The 16,933-nt window shown below is 33.8% G+C and overlaps 1 protein-coding gene across 1 annotated transcript in view; it reads left to right on the top strand.

The window, feature by feature from the left end:
• The window catches only part of LOC150075392 (uncharacterized), a 64,722-nt gene that overhangs the window by 29,588 nt on the left and 18,201 nt on the right, over positions 1-16,933 (top strand). The window contains exons 4-7 of the mRNA XM_090388472.1: positions 568-812; positions 7,798-7,958; positions 9,712-9,900; positions 11,562-11,709. Coding sequence (XP_090244598.1) covers positions 568-812; positions 7,798-7,958; positions 9,712-9,900; positions 11,562-11,709 — 743 coding nt within the window. The remainder of the gene's footprint in view (positions 1-567; positions 813-7,797; positions 7,959-9,711; positions 9,901-11,561; positions 11,710-16,933) is intronic.

The raw sequence follows: 16,933 nt of genomic DNA, 5'->3' as shown, positions 1-16,933 counted from the left end.
TCTGCTCAAGTAATGTGGCAACTTCACTGTTCATCCAATTTGGAACCCTCCTTGTGGAGTATTTTTTTAATGGTAAATAAGCATTCAAGGCATCTGTGAAACATACCAGAGTTCAATTGTATTCGTTCTCTGTGCGATATCTACCCGGTTAATAGAGACCATGTAGTACCTTAAGGCATCGTAATTTCCTTTGGATTATACTTATACCGCTCTTCTTTTCTTCTCTGTATGAGGTTTATTAACTTTAGAAGCCATAGTGAGGAATTTTTAATTTAAAATAAATGTAAAGGAGCAGTATAATCCATGATATCAGTACAGAATTCACTTTCAAAATGGCGAATGTAAACAAAAACAGTAATCACTTGACTTGCTGTTTTATTTTTCTGGCACTGCAAGACATCTATGCTGTATGTAAACATCCCATTATGCCGTTAGCTTGAATTTTCTGTTATTTGGGGTGTCATTATTTCAACAGTCTGTACATTATTTTGCATAATCACTAATTTTTACTTCTAAATTTATGCATATTTTTAATTTAATGTCATTACTTCTTTTAACATTGATTAGCACTCCGCAAAGTAAGGTATCAGGCTCGGCTGCTGAAATTTATTCTGAATCCTTTGAATCTGGTGAACCAAGTACTAGTGATCACCATAACACATCTGGAAGCCCATCATTTTCAAAAGACGGCAGTGCAAAACATGAAAATAAGAAAAAATACAATGTAATAATACGATCGCCTCTTATTCCTTATACTCATCGTCGCCATGATTCTAGTGGATCAGAAGATTCTTATACCATATCTCATTCAGGTAAGTGATATTTATAGGCAGTTTAGAATGGGAGACTATAAACTACACTACTCAACAAAATTAACAGAACAAAATATTTTTCATGAATATTTTATTGTGAACACTGTCACCGAAGGAAAATATTTTATATACTAGGAATTTGTACCTGGAATGCAAATTCCGAGTATCCAGTAGAAATCAATCTACCACCTTACAGAGCCACATATTTTGCAAATTATTCATGCCTATAAAAACATGGGTTGCGACCACATCACTTCATTCCCCCTTTAAGGCTTGCTCAGTAGAATAGCCACATCTCCAGTACTCGGGATGGCAAGTCATCATCTTTGAGATGGTGGGCTGTTGGACAACTTGAACCTGGGCAGTCACAGGCAGAAGTGGCATTTTGGCTTGATGTGTTGGCACTGTGGAAGCAGTTTCAGGAGAAGACAGGAACCATTACAAGAAGAGCTGGCCAAGGTTGTCCGAGGGGTATGTCAATCAGAACAGATCACTATCTGGCTCTAACAGCAGGATGGAACCCTACAATATCTTGTTATCAGCTGTCTCTTGAGGTTGGTGCAGCCACAGGCGAAAACACTTCCAACTGGACTGTGTTAAGAAGGCTCAATTCAAGTGTACCCTAAACAAGGAAGCCTGTGGTTTGTATCCCATTAACCCAAACCACTGCAGAGCTTGTCAAAACTGGTGCCATGAACATGTGACTTGGAGCCCTGACAAATAGAGTACAGTTCTGTTATCTGATTAGTCCCATTTTATCCTACAAACACATTCCAGATGTTATTTCATCTGGAAACAACAAGGAATGTAGTACCATCCCTCTAACATCAGGAAAAGGGGCACTTATGGTTCCGGCAGTGTTCTCGTGCAGGGATAAACAATGATCAACAGCCACACTCCTCTTCGTGTTTTCGATAGGGGTACCATAACTGCACACAGGTACCAAGAACAGATCCTCCAACCCTTTGTGTGACTTTCAGTGCCACTGCACATAGAGCTTAAGTGGTGGAGGAATATCTTGAAACTGAAGATATCCAATGACTGCCGTGGCCAGCGTGATCGCCAGACAGAAATCCTATCGAACATATGTGGGACACCCTTGGGCAACATATTGCATGCCGACAGCCAACTCCTCAGTCACCTGGTGAGCTGTGATCTGCACTAGTGAAAAAATGGGATTTGTTGCTACAGAATCTTATAGACACCCTTACATCGAGCATGGTTCAGGCCTGTTTAGCCATTTGAGGAATCATATGCCATGCTGTCATTTGACCATATTTTCGAGCATCTTGTGTCGATTTCTGTGACAAAAAGGTTACAATGGTAACCTTTTTGGTAATTCTTATACAATCCCTATAAATGTCCCTTATACCTGTCCAAAGTTTCTCGCTGTCTCCTCATTTCACCATTATTCTATGGCACACCACCATACCAAATTTTGTCCCACTTTGTTGCACGCTGTACAAGTTACACTACATTTTCTATGTGTTCTATTAATTTTGTCAAGCAATATATAATTATAAAATAATATTACTGATATTACTAGTTATAAAATAATATTACTGAACTCTAAAATACAGTCAGGCCTCTCTTTAATGAACTTCCATATAGCGGATTTTTCTATTCAGCAAATTTTTTTTGATTTCCCTTTGGTCATTACATTGAAAATAGTTTCCGTATAACGAAGAAAATTTCCATATACTGAACTAATTTTGAGAGACTTGGGTATGCATTGTCCGGTCTTTACGCAAAAGGGCTGATGCTGTAGAAAACACAAATTAATACCTAAAAGGATTAAGATTTAATCCTTTTAGGTATTAATTAGCTTTTAAGAGCTAAAGGAATTAGTTCTTAAGAGCATGAATTAAGAGTTAAAACATTCCATAATTTACTGTTTCCCCTAATACCTATACAACCGAGAAGTCGTGCTTTTACGAGTTGCCCATAAAACCTATACAACTGAAACTTCAATTCTACCAAGAAGTCATGCTGGTAAACTGCTATCTACGTATCTGCAGCCATTGCAAAGATTAAGGCATATTCGTGTCGATCGGGTGTTTAAAAAAAAAAAAAAAACACTTTGGTATCTCTGCCAGTAGTGTGTCAACCATTCTGAAAAACCGTGTTTCAATTCTCAAACTGTTTGAGGAAATGGGACCCAGTCAGAAGCATGCGAAATTATGCCTGTATGATTATTATATTGATTATTATATGTAGATGAAGCCATTATTAAGTGGGTGAAGTTGATTCAAGACCAAACATGCCAATATCAGGTGCATTAATGAAAGATGGAGTACGACATTCTGAACAAGTTCTGGTTGGCTGGACAAATTTAAAAAGTGCCATGGCTTACTCGAAAAAGTTATTTCTGGTGAAAGTGGACTTGTAATGGAAGAAGACTGTATCCATTGGAAAGAAACAATTTGAAAAAATTATGGAGGACTATGAGCCCAAAGACATATTCAACGTTGATGAAACAGGCCTATTTTTCAAATGTTTGCTGAACAAGACACTGACTTTTAAAGGTTATGAATGCTTAGGTGGTAAAATAGTAAGAAAGGAATTACAGTGTTGGTTGGTGCAAATGCAGTAAACCCCCGCGAATAGCGGGGGTTACATTCCTGAGAAATGCCGCGAATACCGAAAACACAAATACTGAGTTAATGCTCCCATAGTAATAAAGGGGTTCCGTTCCAAAGTATGAAATATATAAGAAAAACTAGTCTAAAATTTTGCCTATTTATGTATTATATGTACCTTCATATGACTATGTACATAGACAGTACATATATCTATGTACATAGACAGTACATAGTGAAATGCAAGCATATGGCATCAAAATGAAAATAAGAAACAATTTAATATTAAAATGTAATATTTATTAGAAATTTCAAACAAATCTTCCAAACCAGCGCCTTTGCTATAGCAAAAAACTTATCCCACCAGTGCTATCACCAGTTTCGCTAAAGTGTTGATAAAGGAGTTTTGCCTTTTCACGAATGATGAGTGAACTTAACGGAATTTTATTTTGAGTTCGGTCTTCTAGCCACAGATTTAAAGCTTTTTCCATTTTTTCTAATTTAACTTCACGAGTTACAGAGCAAAATTTTGAAGCAGTTAGCGCGTTTTCACGGACACTACAGCGGATTTTTTCTTCCGATTTTTTGATTGATCGTACCGTTGACTCATTGATTTTATAATGTTTTGCCACTGAGAAGACACTTTCGCCATTAGAAATTTTGTCCAATAACTCAATTTTATTCGCTAATGTCATCACCTTCTTTGATCTTTTCACATTTTCCTTGTTATTCGTAGCCATATTTTTGTACGGGTTAGAAAGAACTTGTCCACAATAAAGTCACTTTCTTCCGTTAACACACTCGAAAAAGTCTGTTTTACACTGCAAAATGGTAGATTTATCACTTTTGTAAGCATATCAATTTATAAATTGATAAATTTATTCAATTTATAAACATGTAAATTAAAAGCAAACGACGAAACCTTCCATGGCAAGCACATAACACATACTGAACAAGGATTAGCGAGAAATATCCACGCTCACGATTTTGTCACCCCTCTCCCCCCACTCACTGAGTGCTGTTTTGACCGGGAAAGATAATTTTAGCCACGCCCATGTTTTTTTATGGCAGAAAATGTTCACAGCGCTTTAAAATTCACATTTTTTTTTGGTTTCATTTTATATTAAATCAGCGACCGCGAATACGCAAAACCACGAATACAGATACCGCAAATAGCGGTTGTTTACTGTAATGAAAACTGAAGCTTTTGGTAACAGGCAAAAGTAAGCAACCCCGATGTTTCAAAGGAGTAAAGTCGTTAGAGTTAAACTACAACAAAAAAGCTTAGTTGACAAGTGAAACTTTTGAAGAGTGGATCTTAAATTTCGATAGAAAGATGATGAAAGAAAACAGAAAAATCACATTGATTGTCAACATCTGCCTTACCCTGCCCATCTTCACTCGGTAATTTCGAAACTTACAAGTGTGAAGCTTGTTTTCTTCCCTCCGAATACCTCATCTAAACTGCAGCCAATGGACCAAGGCATTATCAAGAATATGAAAATATACTACCCAAGGTGCATCCAAAAAAATTATACTGAGAATAGAAACCAGCCAACTTATAGATTTGCGGATGTGAATATCAGAGTTGGTGAAAGTGTGGAGTCAAGATAATAATAATAATAAATGTGATGGAAACAATGATTAAGAATTATTTTGCTAAAATGCCAATTAACAGCAGAGAGGGACGAACTACTACTACATGGTATTGAGCAATCTTGAGAAGAACTCCAAGAAAGTGGTTTTATCAGTGGAGAAATTGTTCTTGACGAATTTTTAATAGTCGATAATGATGTCATAGTAACTGAATATCCAAAGGACACCAACGTTTTGAAGAGTATTCAGAGAACTAGAGACAATATCAGCAGTGAGTTGGATGAAAATGAGGGCAATATTGAACCTTCTAAACATGAAATGTTGGCAGCATTTGAAACTTTGTGTCGAGGCCTTCAGTGTGAAGAAAATATATTTGAGTGTTTAAACAAGTGTAAACATTTTTTATCAATGATGGACTGCAAAATCCAGTGTACAACAAAAAATAACCAAATATTTTACAAAATAATTCTTAAAAGTATACTAATATATTGTGCACCATCATGTACGTAGTAATCTCTTAATATGTATGTATTAATAAATTAATTGTTTAAAATGTTAGAAAATTTATTTATTCCACTTATTTCTGATTTATTTTCCATCTTTTTCTATATTTCTGAAGGTTGAATTACAGTATTTTTCATTGTTGAAAAGGTCATATTTCTCTATAACAAAATTTCTATTTAACGAAGTTTTTCAAGCGTTTCATTATGTAAAGGTCTGACTGTATTAGAAAATTTCAATACCTTAAAAAAAAAATCGATATAAAAAGAAAGAAAATATTCTTACCTCGTTTTTATAAACTTTGTTTTCCAATTTATTTAACAGACATTAAGTGGGATTTGCATAAAAATTACACCTATGTTCTCTTTACTAGACAAATGTATGGAACTTTTTTTCTAGTTCAAAGAAAATTTAGGAAAATTTGATCCGAACTCCCCAGGTTTCTAAAAATTTTCAAAATTGTGTTATTGTACTTTATTATATTAACAAAAATGTATTGGAAAAACTACTGAATAAGTATATTTTATACAAATCATTAGTTATGCAAATATTGTAAGACAGTGCCATAGCCCAAGTATAAATGAAGCTGTAGAAGGTGTAGGTGCCATTTGTAATCAAAACAACACATGGAAACAAGCTAAATGAATTTGAACATGGAAGGTGGGATGTCATGAGGACAAATCCTAGCACAATAGATTTTCAACATTCCAAAGACTTTAGTGAACATCATGTGTAAGTGGAAGGCAGTTGATTGTGCCAAATTTCATATTGACTAGGGTGATTGCATGTTTTAACAAGAAATCTCCAAAAGTTAGTTATGTTGTCCAGAAAACCTATGCTCAGTTGCCAGAGAATTACATTCCTAGTGCCATAAAAAGTCCAGGAACGTAAAAAAAAAAATATATGCAATATATGAACATACTGCATGCAGAATATTGTATCAACAAGGATTCCACAGACAATCTGCTGCCCACAAACTTTTCTCACAAAAGTTTTATGTAGCATGGGATGCTGCATTTGAAGTGACTGGCCTCCAGAGAAGTGTAAAAAGGTTCTTTGAGATAACAAATCATGATATACACTTTCTGTCATATGGAATAACTTGAGTGTGGCACCAACTCATAGAACATTTTGAAAAGAACTAATTATCCCATTTGATGCACGTGGTGGCAGCCTAATGGTTTAGTCTTCCTTTGTGTGGTGTGGTATTGGACCAGTGGTTTTGTGGATTTCAACATCCTTGATAATGCCTATTAATACGGTTTTACAGAGAGAAAGATCTTAATGTTTGTCAGTATGAGAGTGCCAGCTGCAATTGAGTTCATAAAATATGATTGTGAAGGAGGAAAAATATGCAGGATTACAAATCTAATCAGTTTATACTCATTGCTTAGGGATTGAAAGGAATTATTTTTAGAAGCATTATAAAAATATATCGAAGCTTATTGATATGATCTTGTCTCCTCTACAGCTATCATTTTCAAAGGTTTATGGATTCATGAAATAAAGTCCAAAAGTATAACAAATAAAATACCATTAAATAGAATAAAATGGTTCATTTGTTGGGACCTTATCTCATCAGGAATCATAAGGTACCAGTTTTTGAAAAGAACTAAGGGACATATTTCAGTAACCTCTAAACCTGGCATGGTGGGATTCAACATGGGATTGTAGCCTTGTGCTCTGTTCTGGTTTAGGCATCTCCCTAGCCAGGTGGGAAGGAGCAGTAGTGCGTAGCACACACTTCTTGATTAGACCGGGGTTTGAGCCCTTCACCACCAAATACGGAGGATGCGGAAAGGTCAGGGAATGACCACCACATATCCCCAGAGCAATATGGCCTTAGTTGCTAATGCTCCTAAAAACCAAATAACAAACAAACTGTTCTGGTTTGTTTGTTATTTGGTTTTTAGGAGCATTAGTAACTAAGGCCATATTGCTCCGGGGATATGTGGTGGTCACGGGCTCGAACCCCAGTCTAATCAAGAAGCGTGTGCTACGCACTGCTGTTCCTGCCCACCTGGATGTGCTCTGTTCTACTCCAGTCGGCTCTGCTATACTACCCTAAGTAGCACCATTTATATATATATATATATATATGTATGTATGAAATAAATATTCATATTTACTTCACATTATAACAAAAAAGCATGGAAATACTCTTTATTAACATTTTAATATCTTTAATATATTAAATAATATTTAAAAATATTTTAATCTGTCTACAGTGCTTATAAATAATTTAGCAATAAAAATTCTTATGATTGTTCTTGTAATTTTGAATTAAATGCACCTTGTTATTCTTTTAGAAACTGCTTCAGACCAGAGTGATATAGAAGGCCGGATCCATGCCTTAACAGATGAATTACGTAAACGACAAAGGGAAGCACAAAAGTTAAAACGTGAACAGAAGCGACGCTATAGAGAACAACTAAAAGAAACTGAAATATCTTTACAGAAGCAGTTGGAGGTATGTATATGCAGTACATGTATATTGAGTGCTTTTTCTTTTGTGATAGATGTTACTTTACCTGATGAGATCTAAAATCAAAATGTATATTAAATACCCAGTATATCAGACACGAAAATTATATTTTGTGTCACTGCAGGAATCCTGGAAAAAAAAAAAAAAAATATTTGAATTTTGCTCTTCAGTTTTTGACTGTGATGGAGGCAGACTGTAAAGTTGGCGTTGGAATATTCTGTGGACCAACAAAGTGCACTTCCACCTGAACAATAATGGCAGCAACCACAATTATTGAATTTGAGAAACATCAAATCCATTTATCGTCAATGAAATTACATTTCATTCCTTATGTGTTATTGCATGGTGCAGTGAAACTGCACCACAGTAACACACAGGGAGTGAAGAGACTCCTCGGTACACCACCTCGGTACAGCCACTAGTTTTAAGTTTGTGAATAACTTTAAGTTTGTAAGTAATTTATAACATTGTGCACCAATCACAGTACATCTTATGAGATCATGCAGATGACCTTCTTCTCTGAAGAAATTGATATCAAAATGTCATAAACACCTTACCCAGCATGTTATTCAGAACTTTAAACTTAGAGGCTACTTGGCACAGTGATTTTCATGCAAGATAGAGCACCATTGCATAATGATTTTACCCAGTGGCATGGCTTCTTTGCAATATTTCCTGATGGCTGCATAATTTTCCATATGTTACTAACTGCTTGGCCACCTTACTCAAGACAGTCAATCAATTAGGAACAAATGGAATATTGTTCTGTGTTCCTCAAACTGTGTTGATTTTTTTTTTTTTTTTTTTTTTTTTGGTTCATCTGAAGTACAAAATTTATAGGAATCTTCTGAAGGAAATGTTATGAGTAACAGTTAACATGGTTCTGTGATTCATTAAACATTACATCAAACAGTTTGACAAACATTGTCTGAGAAGGGTGCTATTTGTGATCTGAATGTTAAAGAGACTTTGTTTGATCATTTTTGTACCTTTCAGCTGGGCTGCATTCTATTGGAAAATTTCATTACACCCAATTTTCCATCTTAAATTTTTCTCATATGACTCTGCTGGATAATGCTTCCCACCTAATTTAAACTTTCTTCCAAACTAGTTCTAAAAGCTATTGTAACTCCTTCCTTAAAATGTATCTGAAATAAATTTGTTTATTATTGTTGTTTTGTTGCAGCTATCCTGCAATGAAACAATAATTTTATCATATCATCTTCGTTTCAGTTCTGATATCTGCTATTTTGATGTCATATTGACCCAGTTCTGCTAATTCCACTTCTTTGTCAGTTAAGCTTCCAATGTTAGTAGGTAGATTAACCATCTTGTGATGGGTATATCAAGTGCCACAAAATGTAAAACCTTTGGATTTATTTATTTTTTATTTTTCTTTTTTATCATTTTTGTTTTCTTTTATTTTTTTAAAATCAAATCAGTTTGTTGATAATTGAATGAGTTATTATGTTAACTTTCTATGACAACCTGTACATGTTATTCGGTTATTAGTTAAAGATGTGTATACACAGATAAGAGATAAATATCACAAAAACTTGTTTTTTATATGCAAATAAATTATTGAATTCTTTTGAATCTTTTAGTGGTCTTGTTTTTCTTTCAGCTTACAAATATTTTTATTTGTGGATTTATATAATCACAATTTTTAAATATTTTAGGATGTTGTTCATATTATATATTATACGCCAGTTTTATACCTAATTCATTTATTTATTAGGCTTATGACCAGTACATTCAGCAGACTAAGCAAGAATTAGAACAACAGTTGGAAGTAGCTTCGTCTCCACGCCTCAGTATTGATAATGTCCTTGTAAAACCAAAAATCAAACAACCACGAGTAGCTGAATCACGACGACTTCGGAAGAATCTTAATTCTTCAGGAGACAGCTCTACATCTTTAATTGAGGTACTTTTATTTTATTTTTTGGATATTTATTGGCCATTGGATATTAATGCAATAACATTAATATCTTTAGTGCATTGTATTATATATATTTGTACGAGTTTTCTATTTTCCTCTATAATTGCAATTGATAATTAATTGATATACAAAACAAGCTAATTATATTAAACAGAAATGTGTTGCCTTAATAAATATAGAAGGTGAAAACTTACAACTGCAGGATGTAAAAGTAAATTGAAATATCAAGCTTACTTAAAACATACTTCAGAATGAGAGCCCTCCACACCAAATATATGAATTGTGTTAGTACAGTTAATTTTAAGTCAGTATTTAACATAGATAATCATCTTCTGGAATTGATTGTTTCTTGAACATTCTGAAATAGAAGCGATGATTAATTTTTATACTTTTTGATGTCTGCAAGACTGGGCAAAAGCCACTAAGTCAATGTAATTTGAAGAATATCCACACTTTGAAGGAATTTGCTGATTGACCAGTGTTGAAAGTGAATGAAAATTAATTCAGAAACCTAAAAAGCCTCATACATTGGGTGAAGGGAACATGTTTGACTTTCTTTCCAGATGAGAGCGTGTTGAGAATTAATTTCAGATGAGATTTACTCTTGTAGGAGGGTGGAGTGAAAGAAAGACAAACCATAGGCAGTCTCATGTAGTGTTTTCTGCAGTTGATAATTAATTGATATACAAAACAAGCTAATTATAATAAACAGAAATGTGTTACAGTTTATCTTGAAGCTGTCATTACTATGGCTGCTAAGAGCTTCAGGGAGCTGGCTGTGTTATCTTCCTACAGTGTCTCACTGTTAGAGCTACAGCAGTCTTCCTAGGATGTTGTAACCTGACCAGGAACATAACTTTGAGACAAATTCTCCTGTATTCTGATGTTTACAGTTTGAATGAGGTAACTTTAAGACCCGCATTATTCATAAAATGAATGTATTCTGATGAATGTTATTGTGGTTGCCATAACCTTTAAATTACTAACTTTGATGTGTTTTGGCCACTTGACATGTTTTGGCCTGATGATATTAGCACAATTTATTGTCATCCACTGCTACAAATCTTCCAAATGTTTACATCAATTTACAAATGTCTACATCAGTGATTTACCAGCTAAGTGTCATGAGATTGTGAAATATTCAATACAAACTAATAAAAATCACTGGAAATGTTGTAAATGCAAGCATTTTAACTTCAAGAGTTCTGAGTGACAAAAATTTGAGATCCACTGGCCTACATTATTTTACAGAATGTGAAAACTAAATGGAATGCATTTTGTATCATGTTAAATGGGTAGTGCTGTCATACTGCACACTTTTTCTAGACTAACTAGTTTGCATTGCAGAGATTAAAATTGCATTCTGCTGACATATTCAGATTTTTATTTAAAATTACATCAGGGTGTCAAGTTTCATGTAAAAATTTACATATGATTAAAAAATAAAAAACCATGGTTGTAACCTAACTTTTGGAGTAGTACATTTGTATACCTAGTACTTTCCCACTTGCCGTTTTCTGTAGACTCTTCTGCGTGTCTTTTTCAGTTATGAAATTCCATTCCATGTTTTCATACTTCTGTTTTTGCACTGCAAGTATTTTGTTTTTATTGCAATATAAATCTTATTATTTTTAACATGCTAGTAGCCACTTAATTATAGTAAGATGATATTTCAGGAAATTGAAAATGGCCAGATCCAGAAAAAAACAGAAGGGATTAGCTCAGAATTTGTTGGAGGTGAAGAAAGAGAATTACTTTCACATTCAACCCTCTCTGCATATTCATTCCCAGATGGTGAGTAATAAATAGTTTGCATTTTAAAATATAAAAGCATACTTGTCATTTTTTTAAAATAAAAGCATTTTGAAATTTTAATAATTTCAAATTTACCTATTTGCAAGGTTGTTTTTTATAATTAACTGCTTTGTAGTTATATTCTTAAAATAAGAACACTAATTGAAATAATTTTCAAACTTTATTAACCTATACCGATTACAATTGCCAACTCATCAGATTTATGATGGAAAGTCCATCCTTTTTACTCGATTTGACTCTTCCTATCTCACTGTCATAATGTAGCTGGTGACAAAGAGCTTCTCTGTGTTTTTTGCAAAAACTTAATTTTTCTCCATCTTTTTTCTTTTCACAAACAAATAATAAAACTGCATTAAATGTGTAATTTTTTTAATTTAGCAAATTTCTGCTTATTTTCATTAATGAGTTGGCCATCAGGTGCGTTGTAGTCTACATTACAAAATAGAAACATGAGATAATAGTGTTGTTCTCTATTATGTGCATTCATTTCATAATGCTTGCATAGTGTGAAGCTAATTAACAATGTCTTTCAGAGATTCCAAAGAAATATGACGTAAAATTTCAGAAGATATATTCAATATTTTCTGTGCATCGTAAAATCTGAAAAGGGTAACACATTTGCCTTGTGTTCTTTATGTACATTGAAATTTTTCAAATTTCAGGTGGCAGAAAATGTAATGTAATTAGACATAAGTCTGTTCATTTCTATGGGCATATAGCACATAAAAATAAATGCAAAAATAGACATAGCATTTTGTGGTGACAAGGATGTCATACATGCAGAATGTTTGGTATCTTTTATCATAGACAGTTGTGGAAAAACAAAAACAACAGGCATTACTAGTGAAATTGCATGGATAAGGAAAGTAGAGGTAGTTGATGGCAGTAATCCAAAGCTATATCCCATTGTTGTTAATTTTTTGTGATAAAAATAATTGTCAATCTGAAAGCAGCTTGCTAGTATTGGAAGCAGATGCTAGCAATGGAAAGTGACTACATCAAGTTACAACATTGGACATCTGAACAAGCTGAAAGCATGTGGGATTCCTTCAAAAAACTGTCTGACCCTTAGTGTTGATAATGTAGCTGTTATGGTAGACCCAAAAACTAGAGTAGCAAGAGTATTAAAAGAGGAGATTGAGCACTTAATGGTAATATGTTATGCTGAAAAGGGAGCTGCATTCCTTCCTTGAAAGTGCACGAATACTTATTAGACATTTATTGCTATCTAGAAAGAAGTACTAAGTGGAAAGATAGATTTAAACAGTTTAAACTGATATATTCCACTGAATTAAAAAATAAATAATAATAAAACGTGTGTATGTGTTGGCCTTCTTTGATTAAATGTGTAACAAGATTGACAAATCTAGTTACACATTTCACCTCTGACAAGTCTATTTAAAGGATTGGTTAGAAGTGGTCTGAAAAACCATAGGAGCACTTTTCACAGTTATCAAATTGAAAATGGTGAGTTCCACCAACTCGTAGCCAAATTAGTGAACCCAAGAAAACAAACTTCTGGTGAAGGCCAAGTAATCTGATAATTCTAAGAATGTTATTTTCACTTGTGCAGAAAGTCTGTTCATATATATATATCTTGTTTGAATAAAGAAATTTCCTTGTTTCTTTCAAATGTTATGCCACCATGTGAAAATCCATTACTACTAAATGTGTTGAAGATTGTTATGTGCAAATTTATTATACTGACAGTTTTGAAATCTTCCATTGTGGAAGTTGATTACCATAACAGATTAAATTATAAGGGTAATTCTGACTTAGTCATGGGCATTTCTACTGCTAAGGTCGTGAAGAGTCTAAAACAAAAGGAGAAGATTCTGTTCTTTTGGTCAGTGAGAAATGCTTTATTGCTACATGTGACTACATGGTGCACAAGTTCCCATTAAAAAAAAATATGGTTCTCCTAAATGCCAATGTCAATTGGCAGAACATCATTTTCAGATTTTATTTTTTTGTGAACTAGTTTCCAGTACTTCTTGGTATCATTAATGATAAAGAAATAGATGAAACAACAGATGCTTTTGCAGCATCAGGTGTCGGTTTTGGCCTGAGAACCTACCAGATGCTATTATGAAAGAATCAAAAATTGATTCTTCCATAATCAATCTTTATGTATTATTATTTCATAATACTTGTCGGTTCCTCAACCAAGGACAGCTGTTCTTGGTTGAGGAACTGCTAAGTGCACGAGGAAACTTAAAATATAACAAATCCCAAATCATGCTTGGCATTTTAACAATTCCTGAATATTCTCTCACACTAGCAGTGCTGAGTGTAAGAGAATATTCATCTAGATTAGAAAAACAAAAACTGAGTTCAGATCTCTTTCTGGTGAAGCATTGGAAATGCTCCTGACAGCCAAGTCTAAATGTGACAGCAGAGCCATTGTCATGAACAAAACTTTGACTCAACATTTCTGAAGAGGGAAAAGTCTGCAACAGTAACTTTCTTGAAGCAGTTACTGTCAGTTGATGTCTAATAGAATATCCAAGCCAAAATCTACACATACTGTGCTGTTAAACAGTCTTATGTATATATTTTAATATAAAATGTGCATGTTGTCAGTGAAATCTAATTTCTAGTGCAGTGTAGGCTTGAAAAAAAAAACTTTTTTTTGGTCTAAAAATCTTGTTTTCCCTCCTGCTTACAATTGCCCGATTTCCAGTTTTTTGAAAGTCAGACGTTGGCAGCTGCAATTAATACTTGTCAAGAGGAGAGATTTAATAACACTAAACAAAAAAAAAAAACATTATCACTTTATGATAATGGCAATTTTTTTTTTTTTTTTTTTTTGACATGCTCAAGAGTACATGTAAAGTTACATTTTGTGTGTGTAGGCTGTGGCGAAGTATGTATATAAGTTTATGTTTTACAAGGTCCTTTAATATACAATTTCAAATAAAGCATCTACTAAATGTACTAACTGTTTTTTGAAATCTTCCACTATATGCTAATATATCTTATTTGTATTTACAAGTAATAGTAGACAGTTTTAATAACAGCAACCAACATGAAAATGGTTTGAAAATGAAAGGAGATTGCACTTATTGATTATTATTGTCTAATTTGGGTTTAAAAAGAGCTGAAATCCTTTGAATTTCTAATTCAGAAATTGATGAAAATTGAATTAAATGATTGATAAAGAGGATATTACTGCATATAAAAATAATTATAAACAAATTTTTTAAAAAGTTTTCTGATTTGATTTTTGCCAATATTTTCACTTTAGCATTAGGCAATAAGGTCAAAATAAGCACAGATTAATTCTTAAAAGCATTTAGGTACAGTTTTCATTTATTTTTATATATATATATATATATATATATATATACAGGGTGTTTCAGTTAAACGTTTCAGAACTTCTAAGAGGGGTAGGGTACATCCTGACAACTCGAAATCATATAGCAATGTGGGATCGGAAATGCTTTCCTGAAGCGGTGTTGTACACAGAAGCACCATAAAAAGAAAAGAGACCGTAAGTGAGAAATCGTTTTAATAATACATGAAAAGAAGCAAAAGGTACATGGATTAAAGTAAGTGTTCAAAGTTTCTTCCACGGGCTACAATGCACGACTCACATCTCCGACGCATGGACATCCGAACATTCTGGAATACTCCAGGCGAATTTCGAATTTCTTCGGCAGCTACTGCGATTCTTGCAACCAGCTCCTCAGCATTGTCAACAGGGGTGTCATAAACTAGCGATTTCATATGACCCCAGAAATAAAAATCAAGACATGATAGGTCGGGTGACCGAGCAGGCCAACGCACGGGACCACCACGTCCGATCCACTGTTGACCAAATGTGACATCCAGGTAGTTATGAACATCTCCGCTATAATGGGCAGGGGCTCCATCGTGTTGGAACCACATTGTCTGTTGTGTCGATGCAGAAATCTGTTCATCTCTCAAAAGTTGTGGCAATACTTGCTGCAGAAAGATCAAGTAGATAGGTCCGATGAGGCGATCTCCCATAATACTGGCCCATACATTGACCGAAAATCGAATCTGTGATGCACGACGTCGTATTGCATGCGGGTTCTCGACCGCCCAGATGTGGTCGTTATGCGTGTTGAAAATTCCTTCCCTTGTGAAGGATGCCTCATCGGAAAACAACACTTCAGCAGGAAAAAGGGGATTTGTAGCACATTTTCCAAGGTACCACTGTGCGAAAGCAATACGAGGTTGAAGAAACTTGGAACACTTACTTTAATCCATGTACCTTTTGCTTCTTTTCATGTATTATTAAAACGATTTCTCACTTACGGTCTCTTTTCTTTTTATGGTGCTTCTGTGTACAACACCGCTTCAGGAAAGAATTTCCGACCCCACATTGCTATATGATTTCGAGTTGTCAGGATGTACCCTACCCCTCTTAGAAGTTCTGAAACGTTTAACTGAAACACCCTGTATATATATATTTTTTTTTAAATTCCACAAAAAAATTCTCTCTACAGAACTGGCTGAAATACCTGGAAAATGTTTAGTAGCAGTAATCAAACAAGTAAATTTATGACAATGATATAATACCTATGTGTCTTTGGTCATAAATAAATTAACACCATTAGGAATTAAACATAATTTTAAATGGATAAAAATGTATAATTAAAAGGTAACAGCTTTGTATAATTAATGTATAATTAAAAGGTAACAGCATAAAGGTGTTAAAACATTTTTACATATCGCACATGTAATGCAGTAGGGCCACACATCCAAAATTACATATTTTATACAGCAGTGATTTGAATGTGATTGGTCATGATAATAAATTATGTAATTAAGTTAAGTTCCACGTTTGGTGACCATATTTCATTGAAATCTAAGTTTTAAAACATGATTACTAAAATTATTGTAGATTATTTCTACTTTTGAAAAATTTGAGATAAGACTGTACTGCACTGATAAAAATTCGATATGTGGCCTTACTGCATTACATGAGCGATATGTAAAAATGTGAATCAAATCACCATAATTTACAGGTGATTTAGTAACATTGGTTTATAAAATTATTTCAAAACTATTACTTTATAATTTCAAAATTGTACACATTTCTGCATTTACTTTCTATACTTTTAATGCAGAAAAACATGCAATTTGCAGTTTCAATAGCTACTACAGTTATAAATATGATATTTAATTTCCACAGTCTGCATTATTCACCAATCAGTAAAAAAAGGATCATTCG

Source organism: Mastigoproctus giganteus, chromosome 14, assembly GCF_048544385.1.
Source record: "Mastigoproctus giganteus isolate SK-2022 chromosome 14, ASM4854438v1, whole genome shotgun sequence".
Classification (NCBI taxonomy): domain Eukaryota; kingdom Metazoa; phylum Arthropoda; class Arachnida; order Uropygi; family Thelyphonidae; genus Mastigoproctus; species Mastigoproctus giganteus.
The sequence above is the reverse complement of the archived record's forward strand: the minus strand, read 5'-3'. Positions and strand labels throughout refer to the sequence as shown.